General features: G+C 26.6%; 2 protein-coding genes across 2 annotated transcripts; both read right to left on the reverse strand.

Annotated features, from left to right (window-relative positions):
* Positions 1 to 498: 498 nt before the first annotated feature.
* LOC134827823 (serine/threonine-protein phosphatase 2A 56 kDa regulatory subunit gamma isoform-like) lies at positions 499 to 26222 on the reverse strand. The gene is made up of 9 exons (XM_063840666.1): positions 25922 to 26222; positions 23046 to 23224; positions 14551 to 14815; positions 3323 to 3528; positions 2933 to 3267; positions 2275 to 2505; positions 1824 to 2216; positions 1247 to 1448; positions 499 to 934 (listed from the first exon to the last, which is right to left on the reverse strand). Exons 2-9 carry the CDS (start codon positions 23094 to 23096, stop codon positions 779 to 781), a joined length of 1839 nt encoding a protein of 612 aa, XP_063696736.1. The 5' UTR covers positions 23097 to 23224; positions 25922 to 26222; the 3' UTR covers positions 499 to 778.
* Positions 4289 to 7096, reverse strand: LOC134828121 (uncharacterized protein DDB_G0288805-like). The gene is made up of 2 exons (XM_063841093.1): positions 7019 to 7096; positions 4289 to 5047 (listed from the first exon to the last, which is right to left on the reverse strand). Exon 2 carries the CDS (start codon positions 4919 to 4921, stop codon positions 4289 to 4291), a length of 633 nt encoding a protein of 210 aa, XP_063697163.1. The 5' UTR covers positions 4922 to 5047; positions 7019 to 7096.
* Positions 26223 to 26851: the final 629 nt, after the last annotated feature.

Raw genomic sequence — 26851 nt, forward strand, 5'->3', positions numbered from 1 at the left:
GTCGTCGTCGAAGGGTCTATCTAAAATAATCTACAAGTGACTGTACAAGTGTGTGGAATAATTTTGTTTATTTTTTGTTTAATTTATTTTTTTAGTACAAAAATTATTTTTAAGGGTTTTAATTTTATTTTTAATATTTATTTAAGGAAAAGCGGGAAAATGTTATTTTTTTACGAAAAAGTTGGTCAGGGATTTTAAAGGTTCTTTTGTTATGATAAAGTATTAATAATAATAATAATTAATTAATAATTTTAACATTAGGAATTAAATTATAAACTAACAAATAATATATAAGGATAAGAACTAGCTTTTGATTTAACAACTTTCTTTGACTTTTCATGTTTTTATTTTTTTTTTCAGTACGATGAGTTTTTTGCATTCTTTTTTGATTTATTTTATTTTATTTTTTATTTTAGAAGATGAAGTAGACAAGTAGAAGGAACAAAAGTTTGAAACGCATTTACATTTTTTTTTTTATTTTTTTTGACAACAAATTAAATGCGTGTGACACAGCTCATAATATTTGAATTTTTTTAATGTATAAAAATTTTTTCGAAACATACAGGATAAAATGAACTGTGTTACGAAACGAAAAGTGACAAATAATTAGAAGAAAAAAAATATGTTAATAACAAATATATGTGTGAATCGGCTACAAAATGGACTAAATTAATAATAATAATGATAAAATTAATCGTATATAATAATATAATAATAATTAATAGAAAAAAAGAAAAAAATCGGTTAATTTGTTATCTCAGCAATGCAATCATCTCATTCATGCCTTATTTACATCGGGTGGCGTTTTCAAGTATTCATCGGCGCGTACATGATTCATCAAGGCTCTTGCGGTCCCCGAATCAATAGGTAAATCTGACTTACGACGCATCATTGGTTTTTCTTTGTTAATCACATTGTTCCGCTCAATTTTCACCTACAAAGATCATGTGTGTTAAAATTATTTTTTTTCCTTTCCAAATTTGATTTTTCTCTTATTTTTTAACATTTTTTTGATATTTTATGAGATATTTTTTTTTTAATGTTGAAGCAAGACAGTCAATGATATTTTTTTTGTACACAGACACAGAGCGATGTGTGAGAAAAAGGAAGCAATTTTTTTTTTGAGAGAGATTGTTGTGCATTTTCTAAGAGATTTTTTGACGTTTTTTTCCGAATCTTTGAATTTTCCTGTTTTTTTTTCGCTAAGCAACAATTAATATAATTATTAATAACGAATGTAATCCACCTCTCGTGTCATTTGATCAATGCTCTCGATTTTGATTGCATTGCCATCACCCAAATATTCGTCGTCATTTCTACTGTTGTCTTTTGATGATAAGTCTATTCGTTCCATTTGGCCAATCATCTGTTCCCACACGGGATTACTTCTTGCCAGATCCTCGACTTGGCGCCACAATTGTTCGCGTTCTGTTAGTTTTTCGTGTTCCCTAAAAAGAAAATTTTTTTAATTAAAACAATTAAAAATAGAAAACTAAAATTTTTTTTAAAATATTTTATTAATTTTTTAATTTAAAAAAAAAATTTATTTAATCAAATATTTTTTTTTAAATTTTTTTGAAAATAAATTTTAGATTTTTTTAATTTTTTTTTTTTTAATTTTTTTTTTTATTTTTTTTTAAATTATTTTAAATTTTTTTTAATTTTAAAATTTTTAAAATAATTTTTTTATTTTAAAAATTTTAATAAAATTTTGTAATTATTTATTTTAATATTTAATTTTTTTTTAATTATTTTTTTTAATTAAATTTTTTAATTTTAATTTTTTTTTTCAAATTTCTTTTTTAAATAAAAATTTTTCTTACGTTGCCTTCTCTGCGGTAAAGTTCCTGTTGCATTCGTCAAACAACTTTTGATTCATCTCCATGAAGAGTTTCATGGCATTGTAGATGAGTCCGTGGATCGTTTTGTTCCAATGCGTCTTCGAGTTGCGATATAACGCCGGAAACATGATCGGAATAATTGTCTGCGAGTTTTCGCTCATGAGCGACATGATGTAGTCATTGTTCCAGTAGTACAACGCACGTTCGGCAACTTGAAAATGGGGACTCGATACGCATTTGGCGATTTGGCGGAATAACGGATCCATCACTTTTTGAAATTCCGCCGGTTCGATCACATCCAAAATTTCCTCCAACTCATTCAGAAACATCACTTCTTTGGGACTATGCGTTTTTGGCCAATATTTCAACAAGGACCTAAAAAATAAATTTTTTTAATGAATTTTTTATCGAAAAATGAAGAAAAATTTCTTACATAATGACGGGTTGCGTTAAGCTGGGATCCTTTTCCAAAAATTGAACAACACAGTAAGCCAATTGCGGATGGTACACAGACAAGCTCTTCACTTTGTGCAATGGAAGTAATACTTTAAGCAAGAATTGTTTGTGTTCCTCTTTCAACGGGAGTGCAAAACCATTAATAATACTACCGAGAATCTCTAATAATTCAGCGATGCCGTTGTGATGTTCCGTTTCGTAGATAAATCTGAAAAAAATATTAAATTAATAATTTTTTATTAGACAAAAAAATTATCGATTGAAAAATTCCCAAAAAATCGAAAAAAAAATTTTTATTAAAAATTTTTTTTAAAAATTAATTTAAAAAAAATTAAAATAAAAAAAAATTTAAAATTTAACTTCTTCAAAAATTAAGAATTTTTTTGATATTATATTTTTTATTTTTTTTTATTTTATCAGAACTCTTTTAGAATTAAATAAATTAAAAATTTTTGTTTCGAATGTAATTTTAAAAATTAAAAAATAAATATTTAATTCAGAATTTTTTTTTTAAATATTTTAAAATTTCAAAATAAAAAAAATAATTCAAAAATTTTTGATTAAAAATTTAACTGTGATCAAAAAAGTGTTTTAAATTTTTTTAACAACTATAAATAATTTTAATAAAAACTCACCGATAAAACACATTGTTGATTTGTTTTCTAATGAAAGCACGAAGTGACAAAAATTTTCCATAAATTCTATGTAGTACGGTTTTCAAAAAGTCTCTTTCTCTCGGATCCTCTGAGTCGAAAAGGTCAAGCAGTTGCAGTACGAATTGTTGATCAATGTATGGCTTTGCCAGTTGCGGCTGAAATTCGGGCGACTCCAAGAAGCGTAGGAACAATTCGTACACGAATTGCAAATGGGGCCATGACGATTCGAGCGTTGGCTCATCTTCCTCCGGATCGAATTCGGCGCCGCTTGGATTTGACGTGGGCGGAAGAGTACGAAATAGATTGGTTGCAAACTGAAAATAAATAAATTTTAATCTCAATTTTTAGAATAAAAAGCAAAAAAATTACCATTGCGATCGCTTCGGGATAAATGGCTTCCGTTAAAATACCCTGTTGCTCGTTGCTCATAAGGAAATCGACCATTTCTTGCAAGGCGCATCGCTTAACCTCTTTGAACTTCAAGTCGTTCAAGGGCTCCGTAAAGTCAAACAAGACACGACATTGTCGCAATTTGTTGATGAACAGCTCTTCACGTTCAGCGGGCGTGGATGCATCTGTCAAAGAGAGAAAAAATAATTAAATTAATCAATTAGGTTGCTTCAAATTTATTTAAAATTAGATTTTTTTTGTCTCAGATTTTTTTTTTCAAATAAAAAAATTAAAATATTTTTTTACATAAAATGATTGAAATTTTTATCTTAGCTGAAAATTCTTAAAATAATTTTTTTTTTTAAATATCTTAAATAATTATTTTTTGATGATTAAAAATAAAATTTTAATTATTTGAGGTAAAAATTTAAAAAAAAAAATAATTTTTTAATTTTAAAAATTTTTATGAAAATTTTATTTAAAAATATATTTTTAAATTAATTTTTTTAATTTTTGATTTTAATTTAAATTTTTTAATTTTTAATTAAATTTAATTAATTTTTTTTTAAAATGTTTTTTTTTATTAATTATGCATTGGATTTTAAAATCAAGCAAAAATTATAATTTAAAAAAAAAAAATTTTAATAAAAATTTTAAAAAAATTAAAATTTATTAAAAAAAATCTTCAATTAAAAAAATAAATATTTTAAAAATTTTTAAAATTTAATTTAATTTAAAAAAAATTTCAATTTTTTTTTAAATAAAAAAAAAATAATTCAGAAAATTCTTTGAATTTAAAAAAAATATAACTAAAAAAAATTAATTTAAAAAAAAAAAAAAAAAAAAAAAATTTTTTTTTTAAATTTAAAAAAAAAAAAAAAATAAAATAAAATATTTAAAAAAATAATTAAATTCTAATTTTGAGTCAACTTTGAATAAAATTCATTAAAAAAAACCTTTAATTAGCGGTAATGGAATCGATCCATTCACTGTTGAGTTTGGCGAAACGCCGCCATTCAAATTATTTCTATCACGCGCACGACTCGGACTTCCGCCGCTCACGACAGCAACCGCTACGGGTCTCAGTAAATTCTTATTGTCTCCGTTCGTTGATATGTTTTGTTGTTGTTGTTGTTGCTGCGGCATCTTTACTAAATTATTCGTGCCATTATTTAATTTGTCATTAATACTATTGATGCGATTAGCGATACTATTACTAACACTGCCAACTAAACTACTTCTTGTTAGACTATTGGATGATGTGTCGTTATTTTCATTGTCAACCGATTGATTATTTGTCACGTTATTTTGGAAACGCGAGAAATTTTGGATTGTCTTCGCGACAAACCCGTTGCCGGCAGTGGGATTTTCGTCAGAAGAATTGTTCATTTCGGCGGGAGATGCGAACGTAAAGTAGTTACAATTTTCGGGCGAGACAATTTGGCGTCCCGTTGCCTCGGCAAGCTCTAAACTACTGTGAAATGAGGGTGATTTGGGAATGCCGCCACCGCCCGATGAACCTGCACCAATTACAACACAAGCAACTGGATAAGATGTATTACTTGCTTGACTACCCATGCCACGGAATAATGAATTTCGTTACCGGCAGCTATCGTTTTAATCTTCAATCCGTAATTTTATCACTTTTTCATTAATTTTTTTACGTTTTTTTTTAGATATGTACGTTACATGAGGACAGAAAAGCTAAAAAAGGGGAGAAAAAAGGTTCATTCAATTTCCTTTGCACAAGCACGCCCTCGGGGGAGACAAACTAATTTTTAAAATTAATATCAGAGACACAACATCAATCAATCAGAGTCAAGTGAGACGCGTGTGAGATTTATTAGTTTCATTCTCAGGTCGTGTCATGTCACATTAATGGCTGCTTAAGGGAAAAATGGAAACGTACCGAGCAAAATCATAAATCTTAATTAAGATTCACATAAAAATATTTGATCGATAAGCGCTTTTCACGGAAAAAATCAATTTATTTTATTTGTTCTTTCGCCCCAAACATGGAAAAAAATTCTTTTAGGCGAATAAGTTGAATAATTTCACTTTTTGTCGAATGATGATTTTTTATTTAGTCAAAAAGTAAAGAAAAAAATATTTTTAATTTAATTTTGGATTTTAAATAAAAAAATATATTAATTAATTTACGAAATTAAAAAAAAATATTAAAATTTATTTTTTTATACAAAAATAAATAAATTAATTAATTAATAAAATAATTTAAAAAAATACATTTAATTTAAAATTATTTAAAAAAAATTAAATTAATATAATATTAATAATAAATTAACAATTTTTTGTTAATAAAATTAATTATTAATTAATTAAATTTTTTTATAATTAAAATTGAACATAAAAGAAATTATTTAAATAAAAAAATTAAATTAAATTTTTAAAAAATAAATAATTAAATAAAACTATTAATAAAATTTTTGAAAATAAAATTAAAAATAATTTATCGTAATAAAAAAAATAATTTATATTAAAATTAACAATATTTATTAATATTATTTTTATAAATTAAAAATTTTTAAAATTATATTAATAATATTAATAAAATATTTTTTCTTTGATTTTAAATGTTTATGTAATAAAATATTATAGAATTTTGAATCAAAATACGAATATACTTATTTTTTCTTATTGCAAGAAAAATTTTCAATTAAATTAATCAATTAAAAAATATTAAATCTTATTAAAAATTTTAAAATTTCAATTAATTATATAAATTTTTTAACATTAAATAGTTTAAATATTTAATTTAATTTTAATAATTTGTTAAATTTATTTTTTTTAAATATTTTTTAATTTTATTTTTTTAAATATTTTTTAATTTTATTTTTTTTTTATTATTTTTTAAAAAAATATTTTTTTTTATTTAATTAATTTTTTATGAAATTAATTTTTTCGACAAAATGTTAAGGGTAACTAACAAAAAGTGAAAATATAAAATTTATTCGCCTTCCTTAGAAATCGTTTCCTGCCTACCCTAATCTAATCTACGAACTCTCCAACCTGTTACAAAATCTACTTATCCCCCGAATACGGCTTTTCGCCACGTACGTGCGATAAAAAGTTTATTGTGCAAGTACAGACACACGAAGAAGAAGAAAAAAACACTCGAAAATGTTGCGTTGCTTTCTTCGGTGTTTATGGGTGTTATTTTATTACATCACTATCATTATTATCATATTTTTGGTTGTTTATGTCCCCAAAATCGAATAGATAACAATGGATCCTGCGAGTGTGCGTTTGTGTGTGTGTGTGCGTAAATATTTCCAACCCCAACGAAATACGTTTCAAGCTGTTCTAAATGCAAGGCAGGCAAGCAGCTAGAGCGAGAATATAAACAATTTTCCGTATTTATTTGTTCGGTATCCAACAACACGTACAATAATGCGGTAGAAAAATGTTCGCCATATTTTTTGTGAACGAATTTCGATTATTTTTCGTACTTATTGACGCGAAAGAATTATTTTTTCTACAATTTTCCTCTTTCAACGTAAGGTTTCTTTCAATTTATTGCCACAAATTTAATTTGCAAAGAAATTTTTTTTAATGCCGCCCTTTGAGATTATTTTAAAATTTTCTTTTCTTGACTCATTTTCACTTTTTTTAATTGATTTTTTGATGTTATGAATTTTTTCTGTAATTTTTCAATACTTTTGGTTTTTTTGATGATTTTTCAGTAAAAAAAAATATTTTTTCTCTCAACCACACTACTCTAAATGCACAATTTTCCTTCCGAACGCGACAATTCCGCTGAAATACTGAAGTGTAACTAACTTCCAGCAAAAATTTACTTCATGAATGAATGTTTGTGTTTTTCCTCGTGCGTCGTTGTAATCCATCCCGTACCTCCATACAGCAAACATGAACATGGAAATGCCGATCGATAAATTGAAACGTCCCATTTTCCACATTTTCTGAGAGAATTAATTTTTCTCGCCTCTCTCTCGAAATTTCACGTTAAATTCTCACACACAAAATTTTCCATTCCCCTCCCTCGAAAAAATTTTCCTGTGCCGGCTGGTTTTTTTTCTTGCATTTGACAGATGTTTTGAAGGTGCGTCTCTTTTTTTATTATGAATGAGGTTTAAAATGAATTTGTAAATAAATAATGCAAAAAAAAAGAACATTATCGTAAATAAATAAAAAAAAACAATGAGAAAATGAACAAGAAACGGTGAATTATGAAAGGAAATTGTATTATTAGCAAAAAAAATGTATAACAAGTAAAACACCGGTTATTCGTCAGGAGAGAAAGGGGAAATAATGCCGCCGTCATTCTGAGTTTTTAGTTGTACATTTATTTATTTTTACACAAAAAACATGCTGGTTTATGGTTATTGCAGTTTTTTTACGAGGATTCTATTTTTGGCATGCAACTGGAAAAGGAAATTTTTGTCATGTCGGAATGCGTAATAGGGATTTTGAACTTTTTATTTTCGCTAAAAGGTAATTTAATTTTTTACGTGATTTGAAATTCAATAAAAAGATATTTTTAGATTTTAATATTTTTTGATTAATTTTTGATTTTATTTATTTTATTTTATTTTTTTTTTTTTTAATTAAAGTAATATTTTATAGATATTTAAATTTTTTTATTAAAATATATTTATATAATTAAAAAAAAAATATATTGTTAAATAAAAAAATATTAATTGAAAATATTATCATTGTATCAATTTTTGACAAATTTAAATTAAATTAATTTTTTTTTCAATTTTTTTTTTACTTTAAATTTTTTAAATTAATTTTGAATTTTTAATAAAATAATTTTTTTTAATTTAAAAATTCAATAAAAAAAATATTTTTTCGAATAAAATAATTAAAAAATAATTAATTAATTTTTAAAAAATAAAAATAAAATAAATTGAATGAAATTTGAATAAAATAAATTTTTATAAAAAATTTTTAAAAAATTTTAATTTTTGAATATTTATTAATTTTTTTTATTTGAATATTTTGAAATATTTTAATTTTGTTTTTTTAATTATATTTTTTTTTAAAAAAAATTAAAAAAAAAAAATTTTAAACTAAAAAAAAATAATTAAATTAAAAAAATATAAATTAAATAAAATTTGAATAAAATAAAATTTTTAATTAATTTTAAATTTTTAAAATTATTTTTTTTATTTTAATATTTAGGAACATTTTAATTTTTTTAAAATTTATTTTCCGGATTTTTAACACTTTCCAAAATTTCTTAAAATATCCTTTAGTTTCACTTATTTGTTTTTTTTTAAGACAGCAAAAATATTTCTGTGACGATTTTCTCTTTATTATTAGCACACGATACGTCGCAAATGACGCCAATCAACAAAAAAGACAACGAAAACTTATAAAGAATTCATTTTTATTATTATTGTGCCTAAAAATATACCTCTTCTAAGAACGTCATCCCGAAAACGACAACAACAAGCGTCACAATAATTTTCTCTTTTTTTTTCTTTCAAGTTCATTTGAACGATAAAACTTTTTTTTTTGGCATTAATTTCTACTATTCTCTTTATTTATCATTTTCATTAATCGCGTCATAAAACATCATTCACAAAAATTTTATTATTTTCTTATGTAACGAGACAAAATAAAATTTTCTGAGGAATTTAGTTCAGTTGTCACCAAATTCCTTTGTTCACAGAAAAATCAAGTCCAAACAAACACTTTACGCCTAATTTATCATGTGCATATCAAATTATTTGATTAGATTAGTCACATCATTTAAAGTAAAAACTGCCTTTTCGAGTCGCTGTTTGACTTAATTGATACTTTATGAATCTATTTTTGTTTTTGTCGTTTTTATTATAAAATATTTACTACAGAAAAGCACATTAAAAGTCATTTCCGCAAAAAAAGTGCCATGCAATAAATAAAAAAAAAATATTTTTAATACCGGTAAGCTAAATATAAACACAATTTTGCATGAATGAACGAAACTGATGATGATGATGAAGAAGAAGAAGACCGGTAATTAAAAAAAGACACAAAAAAAAATCGGTGAGAGAATTTTTTTGTGGGTTTTGAATATTTTTAGAGCGACAAATCTGTTTATTTATTTATAATTTATAAATAAACCTCCAATGTAATTTCGGGCAAGGAAAAACTGAATTGAGCCGAGTGAAATATTAATTAATTGCCATAATAAAAATAGAGATGTAGCGGAATGCTGACAAAAAATTTCTTGGCAAATATCGTTCGGAACATGACTAATTTTGACTTTCTAATTTTTTTTTTAATTTTTCAAAATAAATTTTTAATGAGAGCCTCTCTTTGTCGCTCAATTTAAATTTTTAAATGAAAAATTAATGAGTTTAAAAGGTATTTTATCCTTGTGCCCTTCAATTTTCCTTTTCAATAATTTATGTGACAAAAATAGGCTCGAACAGCATCTGAATGGAAGTGACTTAATAATCATAAATATAAATATGGTAATGAAAAATAATATTTTCTTCATGATTATAATGATGATTATTACACTCGACACTATTTATGATGTTTGTTTACCACGAGAGACCAATAAAATATGGGACTCTTTAGATTTATTTATTCATTTATGGATGATCTACTTCACAATTTATGTATTACATCATGTCTCTCGTCGGTGTCGTCGTCGTCTGATTTGATTGTGCAGTGCAGGAATTAATTTGTTGTTTTGTGATAGAGTTCGGGGAAAAACAACAAATAAAGCGTTTGATTTTGTAGCACAATGTTAGAAGCACGCAAAGTGACGACGACATGTTTGGGGGTTGCAATGTCAAGGATGGAAGTTTTCGAGATCATGAATACATCAATTAGGCTTTTTATGAAAATTATGACGGGTAAGAAATTTATTTATTTTTTTAAAATTTTTTTTTATTTTTATTTTTTTAATTTTATTTATTTATTTTTATTTAACTTTTTTTTTTTTTTTTTTTTATTTTTAATTTTTTTATTTAATTTTTTTTTATTTATTTAAATTTATTTTATTTTTTGTTAAAAAAGAAAAATTTATTTTTTTTAAAAATTAAAAATTAATCAATAAATTTAAATAATAAATTAAGTTAAATTAAATAAATTTAAAAAATTTTAATTAATTTTTTTTTTATGTTGATTTTTATTTTTTTTAAAATTTATTATTTTAAATTTTTTTAAAATTTTTTAAAAATAAATTAATTTAATAATTGATTTTTAAAATAATCTATTTAAAAACATAAAAAAAATTTAAAATTTATGTAATTTAAATTTTTTTTTAAAAATTAAGATTTAAAAATTTTTAAAAGTCTTTTGAATCTAACTTTACTTTAAAAATAAGCAAAAAAAAAATAATTTACCAAATTTTGAGAAAAACATTTTTTTTTTTAAATTAGATAAAAAATTGAATTAAGTTTTTTTATTTGACTTCAGTAATTTTTACTTTAAAAATTATTTTTTTTTTTTTTTTAAAAATTTAATTTTAAAATTTTATTTAAAAATTTTTTTTTTTAAATTTAATTTAAAATATTTTTTTTTTTAATTTAATTTTTATTTTAAATTTTTTTTAAATTTAAATTTAATTTTAAAAATTTTAATTTAATTTTTTTTTTAATTTAAAAATTTTTAATTCCTTAAGTCAAAATTAAGCTGTAACGAAAACTTTTTAAATTTGATCTTCAGTATCTTGAAAACAAATTAAAAAAATATGTTAAAAAATGCGAAAATTTGCAATGAAAAAAAAATTGATAAAAACAAATCTCGAGCTCTTACATCCAATCTCTTCCATAATAATCCTTTTTTCTGCATGACATGCGGCGACCTTGAATCGCAACACCATTTAATATCTGTCATGCAAGTGAAAGTAAAGTGTCTATCAACATCGAAAAAAAAAGTAAATCTAACGAAAATGACATTTGTTGATCGATTTATTTGCGCGTTGCGACTAAATAAGTAATCCTTGCTCTTGCTCACAAAACAACTCAATTACACACAATCTCGTTCTTGTTAGTATTTATTATTATTCATGATGATAAATTATTCGAATACTCTTCTGGGGATTTCGTGAGCATTCCGAGCATTGATTATATCACACTCGGCGTTTTTTTTTCGCAGTATAAACAAAGAAAGGCAAAGCGAGATATGCAAATAGTTTTATGAATTTCACCTTGAACGTTCTCCAATAATATTATTATTATTATATTTTTAATATAAACAAATTTCATCTAGGAAATTGATTTTGGGACGATTAATTTTTTCGAATTCATTTTACGATGCAGACAAATCCGTACATCGACACCCTTTTTAATGTTGTTATTAAAAATTTATCGTTGCATGCAGCTAAGCAACTGCTCGATGACATCCAAAAACCCGCTATGTGCATGCAAGCTTTTATTTATATGGAAAACTAGCACACGAAATGTCATCGACTTTGTATTTTTCCGTTTGGTTTGGCTGCAAACATTTATTTTGCGGAGTCGCAAAAAGAGAGAGAACAACTTTTATTCAAGTTTTTTTTTTGTTTTGTTGTACCTACGATTAGCCGGGTGTCTCTGCCTACACGAAAACTATCTCTCGAGGTAGCAATAACTAGACAATTGCTTCAAAATAAACAGTTTTTGAATTGGAAAGAGAGCTTTGGCACTCATATTCTCCGTCATGCCGCGTAATAAATACTCGAAAAACTTTTAAATATTATCTGTATCGCGTGACTCGAATAATTTAATGTTTTTTACCGACAAAATTTACGCCGCAAACACCTTTGGTCCAACTACGGAATGGGATTTATGTCCCCATAGTATTTCTGTCTCTTATATATTTTATGCTAATGGCTCCTTCCTTTCTCTACGTTGAACTAATTTTTGTCCTATTTGAACTCTTGAACATTTTTTATTCGTGATTCATCGCACAGGCTGCAAGCTACAAATTTTTTCTCACCACGCGCCTTTAATTACTCGTTTATATAATTTATTTCGTTTATAAAATCAATCATCCGCACCAACAGACTTTTTTTTTATTTATTATTTTACATGAATTCTTTTGCCTGTTTTTTTTTACACAAAAACATGTGTTTTCAATCCGCGGGTTGAAGGTAATAATAAAAATGAAAAGTGAAACTGCCTTCTATGGAAACTCCTCTCGGCGAGTTTCATTTCCTGTTGACAGCGCGAATTGGAGCGCAAAAACCGGGATTAATGAATCTCTGTCATACAAAGTGCATTGCTTACTTGCACGATAAATCATAATGAGAAATCTTGCATTCCCGTCATACTTTTCATATTTATCTATTAATTAAATCACTAACAAGAAGCTATTTGTCTGCTGTTGTTTTTTTGTTTTTGCTGCTTCTTCGTTTTTTTTTGTGTTTGTTGTAAATGGGAGTGAGAGAGACTTTGGCACATATTCATTCAATTATAAAACTGAAACACGCACGCTTGTAACTTCATATAATGAATTATAACATCAATAAATATATTAGATACTAAAGTGTTTTTAGTGCGTTTCGTTAGATAAAAATTAAACGATGTGATAAAGTCTTTCCGTGTATCAAGTTTATCATTAGAGGTAAGTTTTGACTTCTTCAGTTAATGAAAAATTTGATTTTCTTTCAGGCTAAAAATTTCTTCAATCCTTTTCGTCAAATAAGTGAGAAACTCTCGATATCAGTATTTCATCGAAAAATAAATGGCATGAGATTTTTTGATGGTTTTGTGTTAGTTAGGCCTAAAGTAGTCGAAAAAACCTAAATTTAAAATTCTAAAATGAGCTCAAGTGTTTCTATGCATTTTCAGTGAGATCGGGTATGTCAAAGAGGTACTTAAATATACCCAAATGCACTAAAAATGTCTAAAATCTCAAGAGCTCGTTCCAGAATTTTGAATTTAGGTTTTTTCGATTAGTTTAGGCCTAACTAACACAAAACCATCAAAAAATCTCATGCAATTTATTTTTCGATGAAATGCTGATATCGGGTGATGTGAAAGGTTGTTGAAGGATATTGCGAATCTGTTAAAAATCTTTGAAGCAGAAAACTCTGGATGGTATTTTTTTTTATTAAACGTTCAATTGATTTGGTTAACATTCTTTTCGGGATAGTTTTGGCTTTGGATTTCAGCAATGGCATCATTGTGTCAGCCGTGCCACTTCAGTATATGATTCTCAAGAAGTGGTTTCAGTTCGAAGAATTTCCCGTTTCTCAGTTGGCGTGTCAGTACATGTCGTTTGAGCTTGTCGCAAAGTTCCAGATACTTAAAATTTCTCTTATAAAGGTCAAAAGCAAACATTATTTTGGTCAACTCTCGATGTTTCTCCAATGATAGCATTTCGATCAACATCAATCTTGACTTTCAAGATGCATCCATCTTTTAGGTAAGTTAAAAAATTTTAGAATTTTTTCTAAATTGAAATAAATCCTTTAGTACCTAAAATATTTTAATGAAAGAACTTTAATTAGATTCAAAAAAATTAAATTTTATGTTAAAAAGACAAAAATGCGCTCTTACAATTTCACATCTGAAAAGCCTTTCAAACTATGCAAGTATTTTTTGTATTCATTAATTCCGAGTACGTTGTCTGCCTCAATAAACTGTTAATAATAATTGAATTGATGTGCATATTACACATCGTTAATGTTTTTGTTTATACCACAAATTACGTTTTTTCCTTTACTTTACTTTTTTCAATAAAATGTCACACAACTTATCGTATTAGCATGATGCCAAAAAGGTCTCTGTGAGTTCAAGCCTCATTACAACATCATATCACTCGCAGCGTGACGTCAAAATATTTTGAATTTTCTTACCTACCTCGCATTTCTTATAAAATAATTTTAATAGAGGGTCGCATTGTTTTACTTTGCGTACTCACAAGATTTATGACGACGGTAAGGCGTTTATTATTACCACTCTATGTACGAACGTAAAACAAAAAAAAACTTTTTATTTATTTTTATTATTTTGATTGGGTGTGAATGATGCGAAATTATTGTTTGACGTGACTGACATAGCTCTAACAATTCTCACGAAAATTCAATCAATAAAATCTAGTTCTAAGTTTGAATCAATTGAAGACTATTTAAAAATACTATTGACGTCGTCGTTGCGTAAAAATATCTAAATTGCATGCAATAAAAATTCCATGACGTTCAAAGTTGACTCAAAATAAAGTTCCAAAAATAATAATTGAATTGATAGTTTTACCATAAATAGCATTTACTGCTAATTTTAGAAACAAAAAAAACTTACCTTTAAGCGGCGGTAATGTTTCAATTTCCACGCCTTGCTGCGAACTCGTGTTATATTTGGAACTGATGCGTTTCGTGACTGTCGAATCTTTCTTCGTGAATGGACCTGTTATGCTGTTGTTCTTTCCCAGCAATAGCGATGCAGGCGGCGGAGTACTACTGTGATTATTGTTTGGGGATGCAGCGGATGTGTTAACTGATGGCGGTGATTTTGTTGCATTTGACGGCGGAACTGACTGCGGTTGTGACGTTACTCCGTTATTTGTCTAAAAATTAAAAAGAAAAAAAAATTGATTTTTAATACAAGATGACGTCAAGTTATTATCTTAAATATTTGATGACCTGATAATAAAAAGTCGATTAGATACTGAGCGATTTCTACGCAGTTTTAATTGATATCGCACGAAAACGTTCATGACACATTTCGAAAATAATTGGAAAAATTTCATGTTCATCGCATGTCAGCTAAATCGACGACGACAACAAGAAAACGAGAACAGTGTCACGAATGGAAATCTTCGGTGCCATTAGATTAATGTTATGCCAATCCTTATCATCATCGATCTGTTGCAATATAACGCAACGTATACATTATAACGTGACTTGTCATACATACTTCTATCCTACTTGGCAGGCAGGCACCCACGTTCTTTATCAAAGTGTGACAAATTGTTTACAAGTCTAACAAGAGATGTAAATTTCTGATAAATATTTTAAAAAACACTCAAGTTGTTGGCATTTTTCAGGGAGGAGAAGCTGTTACAGTTGTGTCAATATTGAAGTCATTTATGCATTCCTCAAATGGAGAAAGAAACAGCTGTTGATGCTTTAAAAAAGTTACTCATAAGAGAATAATTTTGTAGAAAAAAAAATTGGAAAAAAGTCACCAAAGTTAATGACATGTTAGCTGCTGAAAACGTGACCTCTTATAAAAATTTCATAAAAGACAGACTGACAGAAAATGTTTGTCACTTCACGTTGAAGAAAAATTTGTAGAAAAATCGTTGATGATAGCTTGAGGTATTTTCTAACTCATCAACGTCTCTTTGCGTGTCATTTGACGTCAATACGTATCAACTTTTTCTTAAAAATTCATGACAAAAGACGTTGACAAAAAAAAATAATTGCGATGGAAATCGATCGAGTACGAAAATAGTGATGAAAAAAACAAATAAATGCCTATTTTTGGGTTATTGAGTGAAGAAAACACGATAAATAATAAATAGGTTTCGGTTGTCAAAGAATTTCGTCCTACTTTGGCTTCATTTGCATTTGATGGAGTTGCCTTGTTATTTTTTTCAACGGAAAAAGTTCAACCTGATTTCACGCTTCTTGATGAAATTCGAGACGAAACATACGTGCCTTCAATCACAATTCGATTAAAAAAGTAATCAAATGATAAATAATTGATGATACAAACGAGCCAAACAAACAAATAACAAACCAGATTTTTCTATCACTGTCCATTCCCATTCCCATTGTGCCTTTATTATTACTACTATATTATTATATATTTGTGTAAATATTTACAAAAAAAAGCGACGTATTTTTGTTTTATCGTCTGTATAAAACGAACAAGAACAGCATGAATGTTTACATTAAATAAAATTGATCATTGTCATTCCTTCGGGGCGGCAGCTACACGACAAAAATGACTCGATTCGAAAACGACAACGACGAACGAGGAGGACCGTGACCCAATATAAATTGTGTTTTATTGTTACACACATTTTTTTTTGCTGTTTTGTTTTCATTTTGTTTGAGTTTTTTTTTTGTTATCCAATTGATTGAAACAAATTGAATTTGAAAAATCTACGACGACGCCGAGATCGACTGCTGCGCAAAAATATTTTTTGCAGAAAATAACTTGGAAAGTATGAGGAAATAGCTCGATATCCCTCTGTTCGACACTTGGCAAAACACAGACAACGATCAATTGGTTCGTTATCAAACGACAATTACTTCAATTGTGCAGTAAATAAATAATGGAGACAAAGAAATGTGTGCAATTTTGTGCATTTTAAGAACAGAATTGAAAATCTATGACATAACCTCAAAATTTCCATTTCTTATAAGAAAATTAATTTTTGGCGGGAAAATTTTTAAATATTAAATAATTAAAAATTTAATTTTAAAAAAAATTAATTTTCGTAAATCGATTAAAATAATAACCTCAAAAAAAAAAAACTTTTTAAGTAAAATTTGCCATTTTTAAAGACTTAAAATGATTAAAAAAATATCAAATTTTTATTTTTTTCTGAATTTCGCAATTTTTTTAGACCGATCTCAAAATTACATAAACTAAAGACTTTTTTAGTTAAAGTTTGAAAATATTGAATATTTTCTGAAGTCTTATAAAAATTTTTTAGTCAAAATATGAAATTTTCTCATAACAAAAAGAGTTTGCCGCCATTTTTTTTAGATCGATCTTAAAATTACATAACCTCAAAGTTTTATTTTTTTTAGATAACTAATTTTTTGGGTTAAAGTTTAAAGACGTCAAAGTCAATATATGAAATTATTTTATCAATAAAAGTAAGTTTCAGAATTTCGCCATTTTTTAGATCGATCACAAAATTACATAACCTCAAATTTTCTTATTTTTTAAAAGAATATTTAAAGAAACTTTAAAGTAAAAATCATTGAATATTTTTACGAAAATACTAAAAAATATGTCAGAAAAAATTTTTAAAAATGATCTCGTTATGACGCCATTTTGTTCTAAATTTTTCAAATTAACTATATAAAAATTTCAATTAAAATTTGATTCAATTTAATATTAATTAACATTAATTTATCAAATTCTATTAATTTTTCAGAAAATTCATAAAATCCAATTTAGAAGGTCGTTTTTGAACAGCTCTCCAACCTTTGCCTCATTCGTGCCATCAATAAATTCCACAGAAATCAATAAAACTGCAAAAATCTGCAATACCAAAAATTTCTCATATTTTTTTCACCCAAATATTTCACAAACGCATAACTTGGATTCGTGCCCAATCATCAATACTGATCTAGTCTAATTGTCTCGTGTATAAGGTTATTATTGCACATTGCAATGTGCAACTATAAAATTGAGATGAAATGCAAAATACAGAAAAAAAATAACAGATATTGATACATTCTGGCAACTCTATAAATAGTGTCGGTCTGTCTTCTGCACAAAATTGCGCGTGCTATATTTCACGAAAAAAAACGTGTGGCAGTTGATGATGACAGAAATTGTCTCTCTCGAAATTATGATAGGTGATGAAAAATTTTTTGTGTTTGTCTTGTCAAAAAAGTTGACGAGTCAAATCATAACCACAAAAAAAAAGACTTTTTATGTCAACTAGAATCCAGCAGACCATTAATATACTTTTTTTTATCGCATGCACTTAAAGCGGTGAGTGTGTAAATAAAGATATCGCTCGAGCGACATTCAGCAATGTAGGTGAGTATGAGGAACAAGACAAGTGTTTTTTTTTCACATTATCATATCGTATTTTAAATAGGTGTCATTGTTTAAAGCTACGTACATTTTTTTCTTTATAGAACTTATCACTTTTGAAACAAGTTCCTGCAGCTGAATGTAAAAAAAAACAAACACAATAAGCAAAGAAGCGTAAATTATATGATAATTTTTACTTTTTTTCTGTCTTTGAAATAATACGACTTTAGAATAGATTTTTTTCTCTTCGAGCAACGTTTGATGCGACATGATACACTTAGCTTAACATGTGAGACGGGAAAAAAACTTGTAATTACTTGTACTTGTTCGTTAATTAGTTATCACTTTTTGTCGTGAAGCTTCTCGAAAACTAAAAAAGAGAATTCCTGCACGTTTCTTGAATTTAATTCCGTCGAGAGTAAATAATTTTCAATTTGTAGGCAGGATATCATTTTCCCCATGAATGCACAGGACATTCTTTTCATCCTGTTCGTGGAATGCAGACGATGCAAGGATTATGTAACAAGAAAAAAGTTATACGAGATCGAGTGAAGGAGAAGAAACGACGAAAAAAAAGTTCAAGGCCTTGGATGAATAGCCGATGGCATGGAAAATGTGACTAAATGAGAATACGTGAGTAAACATCCTGTTTGTGTGCAAAATGTTAGCTTTGAGTGTCGTTATTTAAAAAGAGTGCATTAAAATGAAGAAAGAAAGAAAGAGATTTGAATGGACTGTTTGTTGAAGGAGGTTTTTTGATGTTGGTTGGAGAGTTGTTGACAAAAGGAAGTGAGTATAAATGAGATGAAAGGTCAAATGAGGTTTGGATTTTCTGTGTAAGTTTTGACACGTTTTAACACTTTTAGGCTTCTCAGGATAAACTGAAGAAAATTTGAAGCCTTGATAATTTATAAATTTTCCCATATTGTCTAATGATTAGGATATCGCAGCTTTTGTAATTTTTGTCCCATATTGTCTAATGATTAGGATATCGTAGCTGAAAGGTAAGAATATTTAAAATTTTTAAATAATAATTCAATAAAATTTTGAAGTATTGCTTTTTACAGATATTTTCAAATAGAAAAAGGTACTTACTTCGACGATTCAACCACATAAAATATTTTTTTTAATTTTGAAGGGCTTTAGATGGCTTGAAGATCCATTTTAAACTTGAAGGAGAAGTATAGAGACCGAAATTAAACAAACTGATTTCAACTTGAACAAAATTTGCAAAAGCCAACTCAGTACTGAACATGATAAAACGATTTGGAAAGGAATTCAATGATCCATTTGTGACTAAATGTTTGAAAAATCTCTTATACGTTCTAAAATGAGACTAGTTTTCAACAAAAACCATTTTTCTTCACATTGAGCAACTAACCTCTGGGATCTGAAAGATCTTGCGAATCGACGAACCAGATAGCGACAATTCGTGAACCTTCTTTGCTCAACATGAGGACACTCTCGAATCTTCGGACAAGAGACAAGGCGTAAAGTAAAGTAAAGTAAAAACAAACCTAAAGCTCGAAACTCGTCATTGTCCCAAAGAAAATTTTATCGATTTCGCAAAGACCTCTAAAAACAATTCTCATTAAAAACTTTTTGTTTATTCTTCCCTTTCCTTTCAATTGCATGCCCAACATTTCTCACAAACACACAAAAAACGTGAAAAAAAAAGTTAAAATCATGACGAACCAACTTATTGTCAAAGAGTCAAGTTATTCACAAAACGTCAAAGGTCAGGTTTTAATACAAAAAACTAAACTAAATATCTCTCTTTCTCATTTGAATACAATATCGCGGCATTCAAACCAGACACGAGCAGACTTAATTTTCTCTGTTTCAAACAAAAACCACGAAAAAAACGAACTTGCTCTGAATTCAAGTTCACAAGAACCTACAATTATTAAATTATCTAATTCTTACGGCCTCTATTAAAAAACATTAAGAAAAAAATGTATGCCTACACAACGTTCATTCAAGAAACGTACAAAGTTTTTTTTCGCACCAACTGACTAAAAATAAAAGGCGAGAAAAATGGAAGCAAAAGTGAATAAAATCGTTCGTGAGACTGACCAATGCTGTAATACAAAACAAAAACATTTTTTGCGAACATTTAACCTTGACTTTGATAATGAATCGTGTGCAAAAAAAAAGTAAATAGACACAAGATGAGTATGTTTTACTCTCGTCGACCGGCATGCTGTTTGTTTGTTTTTATGTCGCTCATCGTGTCCGTCGCGTATCTAAATACGAAAATTAATGAAGTGGAAATTGATTGATTTTTTTTTCATTCTCTCTTTATTACTTTGAGCACACTTTCGACGCGAAACTATTTTATTTGCGGTGAATATAAAAATAAATCGTGAGATTTTTTTTGTATTAATTTATTTTTTTTTTCATGAGCTTGCCATTTGTTTAACGAATAAGAAAAAAATTAGAGCTCTTAATTTATTTGTTTGAGTAATAAATTTGAACATCTTCGCGTTTGGAATTTGGATGCGGAAAAAGATTTCAAAAAGTTTGACGTCACTCGAGAAAAAAAAATGTCCCGTGCCTCGGTTTTTTTTATTGTCATTATCAAAGTTTTGTCTGACCTTTGATATGAAGACGTCAATCAAGTAATTTTCAAAAGTTCTTACGTCGACTTACTCGATCAGCAGAGAGTCTCCAGAGTACAGAATAAATAAAATAATCGCAACGTTTCGTGCTGCGTCGCATTTGCTCGTAATTGTTTATACTTTTTATTGGTATATGCGAGAAATTTTATTTATATGGCATTGTCTCTGTGATGATGTTGACATTTTCATATCAGTTATTAATTTTAATTGAAAGCATCATTGGGTAGATTAACACAGATCGTTATCTAAAGTTTATAGTTTCGAGCAAAGTCACGGATTGAAACGTTTCTGTCGTTACATAACGCGATGAAGTGCACGTTTGTCGTCTTTTTAAAAATAACTCGAGAGCAATTTTATTTTACTATTTACATTCCTGCCTTCGAAACTTCATTGCATCGTTCGAATTTGATTCTTGGGCGGTGTTTTGCTCGAGTCGATGAGAAACGTCACAATCCAGAAACCGCGACACTAATTACTTCATTGTATTTTTGTTTGTCTATCTAAGTTAATTCAAACAACGTCCCTTTGTGCTGTCTGATAGTTTGTTAGATATAGTGTCGTGTTTCTGCTGAAATCCGGTAATTGTGGTCGATTGAAGTGAATATTTATGTAGAGATTTTTCTCAAATGGCATGGAAGTTTATTTTTGATTTGAACGAAGATTTTAGAAAAAAATTTTAAAGCATAAGATTTTTCTAAAATTTTAGATTTTTTCATAAATTTTAATTTTTGTAGTTCTAAAAAAGTCTTTTCGAAATTTATACATATTTTGTAACGCTTTAACTCAAATTTTAATTTATGAATCAAAGTGAAAAATAAATAAAATTGTTCGTATAAGCCTTAAGAAGGTTTATGAGCTAAAAATTTGAATAATTTATGCAAAAACTCATCAAAAATTTTAAAAAATTTAAAAATAAGAAGTAATGTTCATTGCATACCTCAAACTTCTTTGAAAAAAATTTTTTAAATTTAAAAAAAAATAAATTAAAAAAAAATTAAACAGAACTCAAAATATTGTATTAAAAATTAAATTTGTTTTAAAAATAAAATTTAGAAAAAAATTGTTTCTTAAAATTTAAAAAGAAATAATTAAAAAAAAAATAAACTAAAACAGACCTAAAAAAAATTTCATATTAAATTTTTAATTAATTTATTTTTTTAAAAAATATCAATAAATAAATAAATTTTGTAAATAATTTTTTTTTATGAAATAAAATTAATGAAATTTTCAATTTTTATTATATTTTTAGATTTAAAGAAATTAAAAAAAATGTCTTAAAGCTTTGACCTTAAAATGAAATTAAAATTATTTTTAATACAATACGAGTACAGATTTTTTTAAAATTTACATTTTGTAACATTTTTAAATATACAATTTTTAAAAAATATTTTTAAAATTAAAATTTTTTTGAATAAAAAATTTTTTTTTAATTTTAATAATTTAAAATTTTTTTTTTATTTTTTTTCAATTTTTTTTTTTAATTTTTTTTTTATTTTTATGAGTTCAGATTAAATTTTTAATTTAATTTTAATAAAAAATAAATTTTTAAATTTTTAAAAAACTTAAAGAAAAAAGTTTTTAAGTGGTTTATCTAAACTTTTAACAAATAATAATTTCTTGACTACAGAACTTATTTATTCTCAAATAGCAAGTACAAAAAAAATCTTGACAGTCTCAACATGCCATTAATTGCGTTAGTTTTTCACCTACTTTCCTCTATTTTTCCCTCAGTGTAAAAAAAATATAGGAAAAAGCAAAAAAATGTTAACTATTACAGGCCACACTATTTTTTCCTCTTCTTTCTATAAATAAATCGAAACAACATAAAACAAAATCGTTTCTTTTTTTCGCAAGAAATTTACATGGCACACGTTATTCGTTCATTTTTTTATTTTCATATAAACAATGGTCGATGGATCGGTCGAGTGATTTGCTTGTTACATTCGTCGTCGTCGTCGGGCAACAGCAAAAAGGCACCAAAAAAATAAAAAGACAAGAATATCTACAATTATAATGATATAATAACAACTAGATTAGCGGTGCTGGAAGCCAATCATAATAATTTTGGTGCCTTAATGGTGTTTGCATGTTGATAATGTGCGACGTTTTACTGTTATTATTATTCGTATTTTTATATTTTTCTCTCTAAAGTGTCTGGAATGAAAACCGGTCGTCTCCTTCGACATTCTAGATTAGATTTTGTGAAGAAAAAGAGAGAAACAAGAGAGACACAGATGTTCTAAAAAGTCACTTTTTCTTACATAACGCAGCAAAAAAGAATATTCAGCGCAGAAAAAAATGCTTTGATGATAAAACAAACACACATGTGTGTCTCGAGTAATTATTTATTATAACAGACATGCATGGAATACGTTCTTTATTTTGTATACATAACAAAAAAAAAAATAAACGGCACAGAAAAGAAAGACGAAAAAAACTACTTACCTCGTTCTTTTTTGTTTCACCATTTTGTACAGCTGTCTTATTACTATCCATGGTTTGTGTTTGTTGTTGTGGTGTTTGTGCTGTTTGAAATAACGTTGTTTTTGTTGCTGATAATGGTTGCTGTTGCGGAATTATTGCAGAAGAAGATGATGCTGTTGTTACACTATTAGAATTATTTCCTGCAACAGATTATTTTTTTTTATTTTTCTCAATTTTATTTATTTATTTTTTTTTTTTGCACAATTAATTAACGAATTTTATTTTTTTTTAATTAAAATAAATTGAAATATTTATAACAACAAAACACAAGAGCACTTTTGATTTTTTTTTTCTTTAATAAAACAGAGCGAATTTTTTATTGCGTCTCACATTCACTAAATAAATGCTAAAAATCTACTTTTTTATGAATTTTAAGTTAAAAATTGTATTTATGTATAAATTAAATGAGATTATTTACAACAAATAAGCTGACATGGCTGTAACATAATATTATGTGTTTTCGAATATATGCGAAAAAAAAAATAAAAATGAAAAAAAAACAGCAAGAACGAAGTAACCATTTATTTATGTGAATTAGAAGAAGAGAAAAATGGTTAGTGTGTTGTGAAGGAAATAGGCATGACAGTTTAATGGAGCGAAATGGACAGAGAGATAATAACTGATTATAAGTGATAAGATAAATCCGAAAGATTTGTTGAAAAATTATGTGCTAATTTTTTTTTTGGAGATTAAAGTTTAATAAAATTTTATTTATTTGAAAATTTTATTAAATTTAATTTATTTGGGAGTTTAATAAAATTTATTTTTATTTTATTTATTATAATTTTTTTATTTAATAAATTATTTTTTTTATTTAAAAAAAAAATTTATTTTTTTTATTAAAAATTAAAAATAATTCATAAAAATTTTTATTAATAATAAAAAATTTTTTAAACTTTTTTTTTTATTTTTCGAACATAAAAATATTAAAGAAAAAATTAAATGATAAGAAACAAAAATTAAAATAGTTCAAAAAAAATAAAATTTATAAAAAATTCGACTTTTGACCCAAATAAAAAAATAATTAATAAATTTTGATTAATGCAAGACTGTAATTAAAAATCTTAAAAAATATATTTAAAAGATAAAATAAATTAAATTATTTTTTTTTTAATATTTTGAACTCATAATTTTTATTAATTAAGTTTAATTAACTAAATAATTAATAGTTAATTTTTTTTAAATTTTTCAATCAATAAATTACAAAGCTAATTAAATTTAAAAAAAAATGATAAAAAATAAAATAATTTCTTTCAACTTTTTCAAATTTCGTTAAAAAAAATAAAATAAAATATAAAATAAAAATTCATAAAATTTAATAAAAATGTTTTTAATTAAAAAAAATATTTTAATAAAAAAAAATCAAACAGCTTAGAAACTTTAAAAATTTTTAATTTGAATAAAACGCTTAAGAAGATCTTTAAAAATTCTAAAAAAATTTTTTTACATCTTTATATTGTTTATTTATATAAAAAGAAGAATTTTTTGTCCAAAAAGAAACTGAAAATAATTTTTTTCCTTTAATAAATTCTTTAAAATCGTAGATAAAAAATATTTTGCAAATAATTCTTCAGTAATTTTCCACATAAAATTTAAATTCATTTTTTAAAAAAATATTTTTATACCGTTTTCTAACCACACCAATAAAATTATCATTAATTTCTCGTATCCCCGCTTTACGTTTTACATTCGTCGTTGCTCGATAAAAATAATAATTTCTCTCTATTCCTCCGCGATGTCATGCCTATTTCCTCTTTGTGCTGTTACGAAAAGATAACAACAACAAGAATTATTGTGAATATGCCCGAGAACCGGTTCAGAAAATGTTGCCATATTCCTTGTATTTTTTTTTCTTGTTGTCTACAGATATTCACAACTATTTTTTTTTTTTTTTTGAAAAATAGCGAAATAGCAAGAACGTAAATAGATGAAAGTTCTGCACTTTTTAGAACTTGAAATGAAGGCAAGACATGAAAATGAATGAAATTTAAATGATAGCAGAGCAACAACAAAAGGCACTTAAAAAAGAAACATTCTCATACGAAAATTGAAGCAAATAAAATTGAACAATGGATTATTTTACAAATTTTGTGTTACAAAGTACGATGATGATGATTGTAAAATTTAGAGTGAAAAATTTTTACAGTGCAATTTTTTTTTGGAGAAAAAAATGAGGGAACAGCCAAAACAGACAAAAAAACGTGAAAAATTCGTTTGGCATTACTTCCAGGTATGATTGCGGGTGTCGAGCTAGCAGCTTCCTTCACCGTGCTTATCAGCTTATCGAATAAAATGTCGGGCTGAACTAATTCAGAGACCTTTGGTTGCTCGCGAGTAGCAGTTGCTTTAATTCCTTTTGGATTTTTAGCCGAATTTTTTTGGCGTGTGCGTGAAAAAGTGTGTTGAATGTGTGCGAAGAAAGTGTTTTTTGTTAATTTTTTAATTAATTGACGAACAAAGCAACACACACAATCGCACATTAATTTAAAGCGATTTTTTGTGAAAAAAAAAGAAAAAAGGAAGAAAAAAGTTAATTTAGAGATTTTTCCGTTTTGCGGAAAAAAAGCGCTCACTTTGCCACATCAGGGCTCGTCTCGCTCTTGACAAAATACCGCTATTTTTATTGCCTTCGTATATTTATATTTTTGTTCTTGCTGGCGATGTGGTGCTTTGGCGATGATGATGATCGAGAGTGTGTGTGATAGTATTAGTTTGAACTTAGTAGTGGTTGCCCGAGTCGCTCTTGATGGTGTTAGAGAGTCGCATTTAATATAAAAATTATTAATACACTTGCTCTGTGTTTGTATATTTATTATATATTTATTTATTACACGTACACAACATGCACTGCCTTGTGTGTGGACTCTTCTCTTTGCGTTGTTGTTTCTCTATTTGCTCGCGCTACACACGGAACAATTTTTTTTTTCCGTCGTCTCGGACACTATAGGAATTTATATTTTTTTCTTTGACGCACTATTTTGCCGTAAGATACATCGGAGATGTCCTTTATTTGAATTCTTTCGCGTAGATAAGCGTTTAATCTGGCGTTTTAATCACAGATTCACGTTTTTAAAGCACAAAATTCAGGCAAATTCAGGCAAAAATACGGACCCGATCTGAATGCGACGACGATGGAAATGACGTTTGTCACTTTTTTTATGGCGCAGCAAGATGGCGAGTTGCTTAAAGGTTACGTTACGTTTTTATAGCACGTGATGCGGGGATGTGACATGAAGAAAAATAAGGGTCCTTTATTTCTGAAAATACAATTTAAAAAAAAAATGTTTCATAATTAGATATAATTGGAAGCAAAAATTATTAATTAAAAAAAATAAAATATTAATATCAATTTTAAAATATATAATAAGTATTTTGTCAAATATATCCATTTGGAGCGGCCTAAATTAGTTTAATTTAATTTCTTCAAAAACTTTTTTTCAAAGCTGAAAAATTGAATAAATATTCATTCTAAAGATGATTTCCATGCATATCTGCTCGATTTTTAATGAAACAAAAAAACAACGATTTTTTCATATGAGGAGCAAAAACCGTTGTTTTTTTCTCAAAGTTTCAACCCATTTTTGATGGATTTCAAAGCTAAAATTAAATAAATATTCATTCTGAAGATGATTTCCATGCATATCTGCTCGATTTTTAATGAAACAAAAAAACAACGATTTTTTCATATGAGGAGCAAAAACCGTTGTTTTTTCTTTTTAAGTCAAGATTTTTGATGGATTTCAAAGCTAAAACTTCAAGTTTCAAAT

The sequence above is a fragment of the Culicoides brevitarsis genome, chromosome 1, assembly GCF_036172545.1.
Source record: "Culicoides brevitarsis isolate CSIRO-B50_1 chromosome 1, AGI_CSIRO_Cbre_v1, whole genome shotgun sequence".
Classification (NCBI taxonomy): domain Eukaryota; kingdom Metazoa; phylum Arthropoda; class Insecta; order Diptera; family Ceratopogonidae; genus Culicoides; species Culicoides brevitarsis.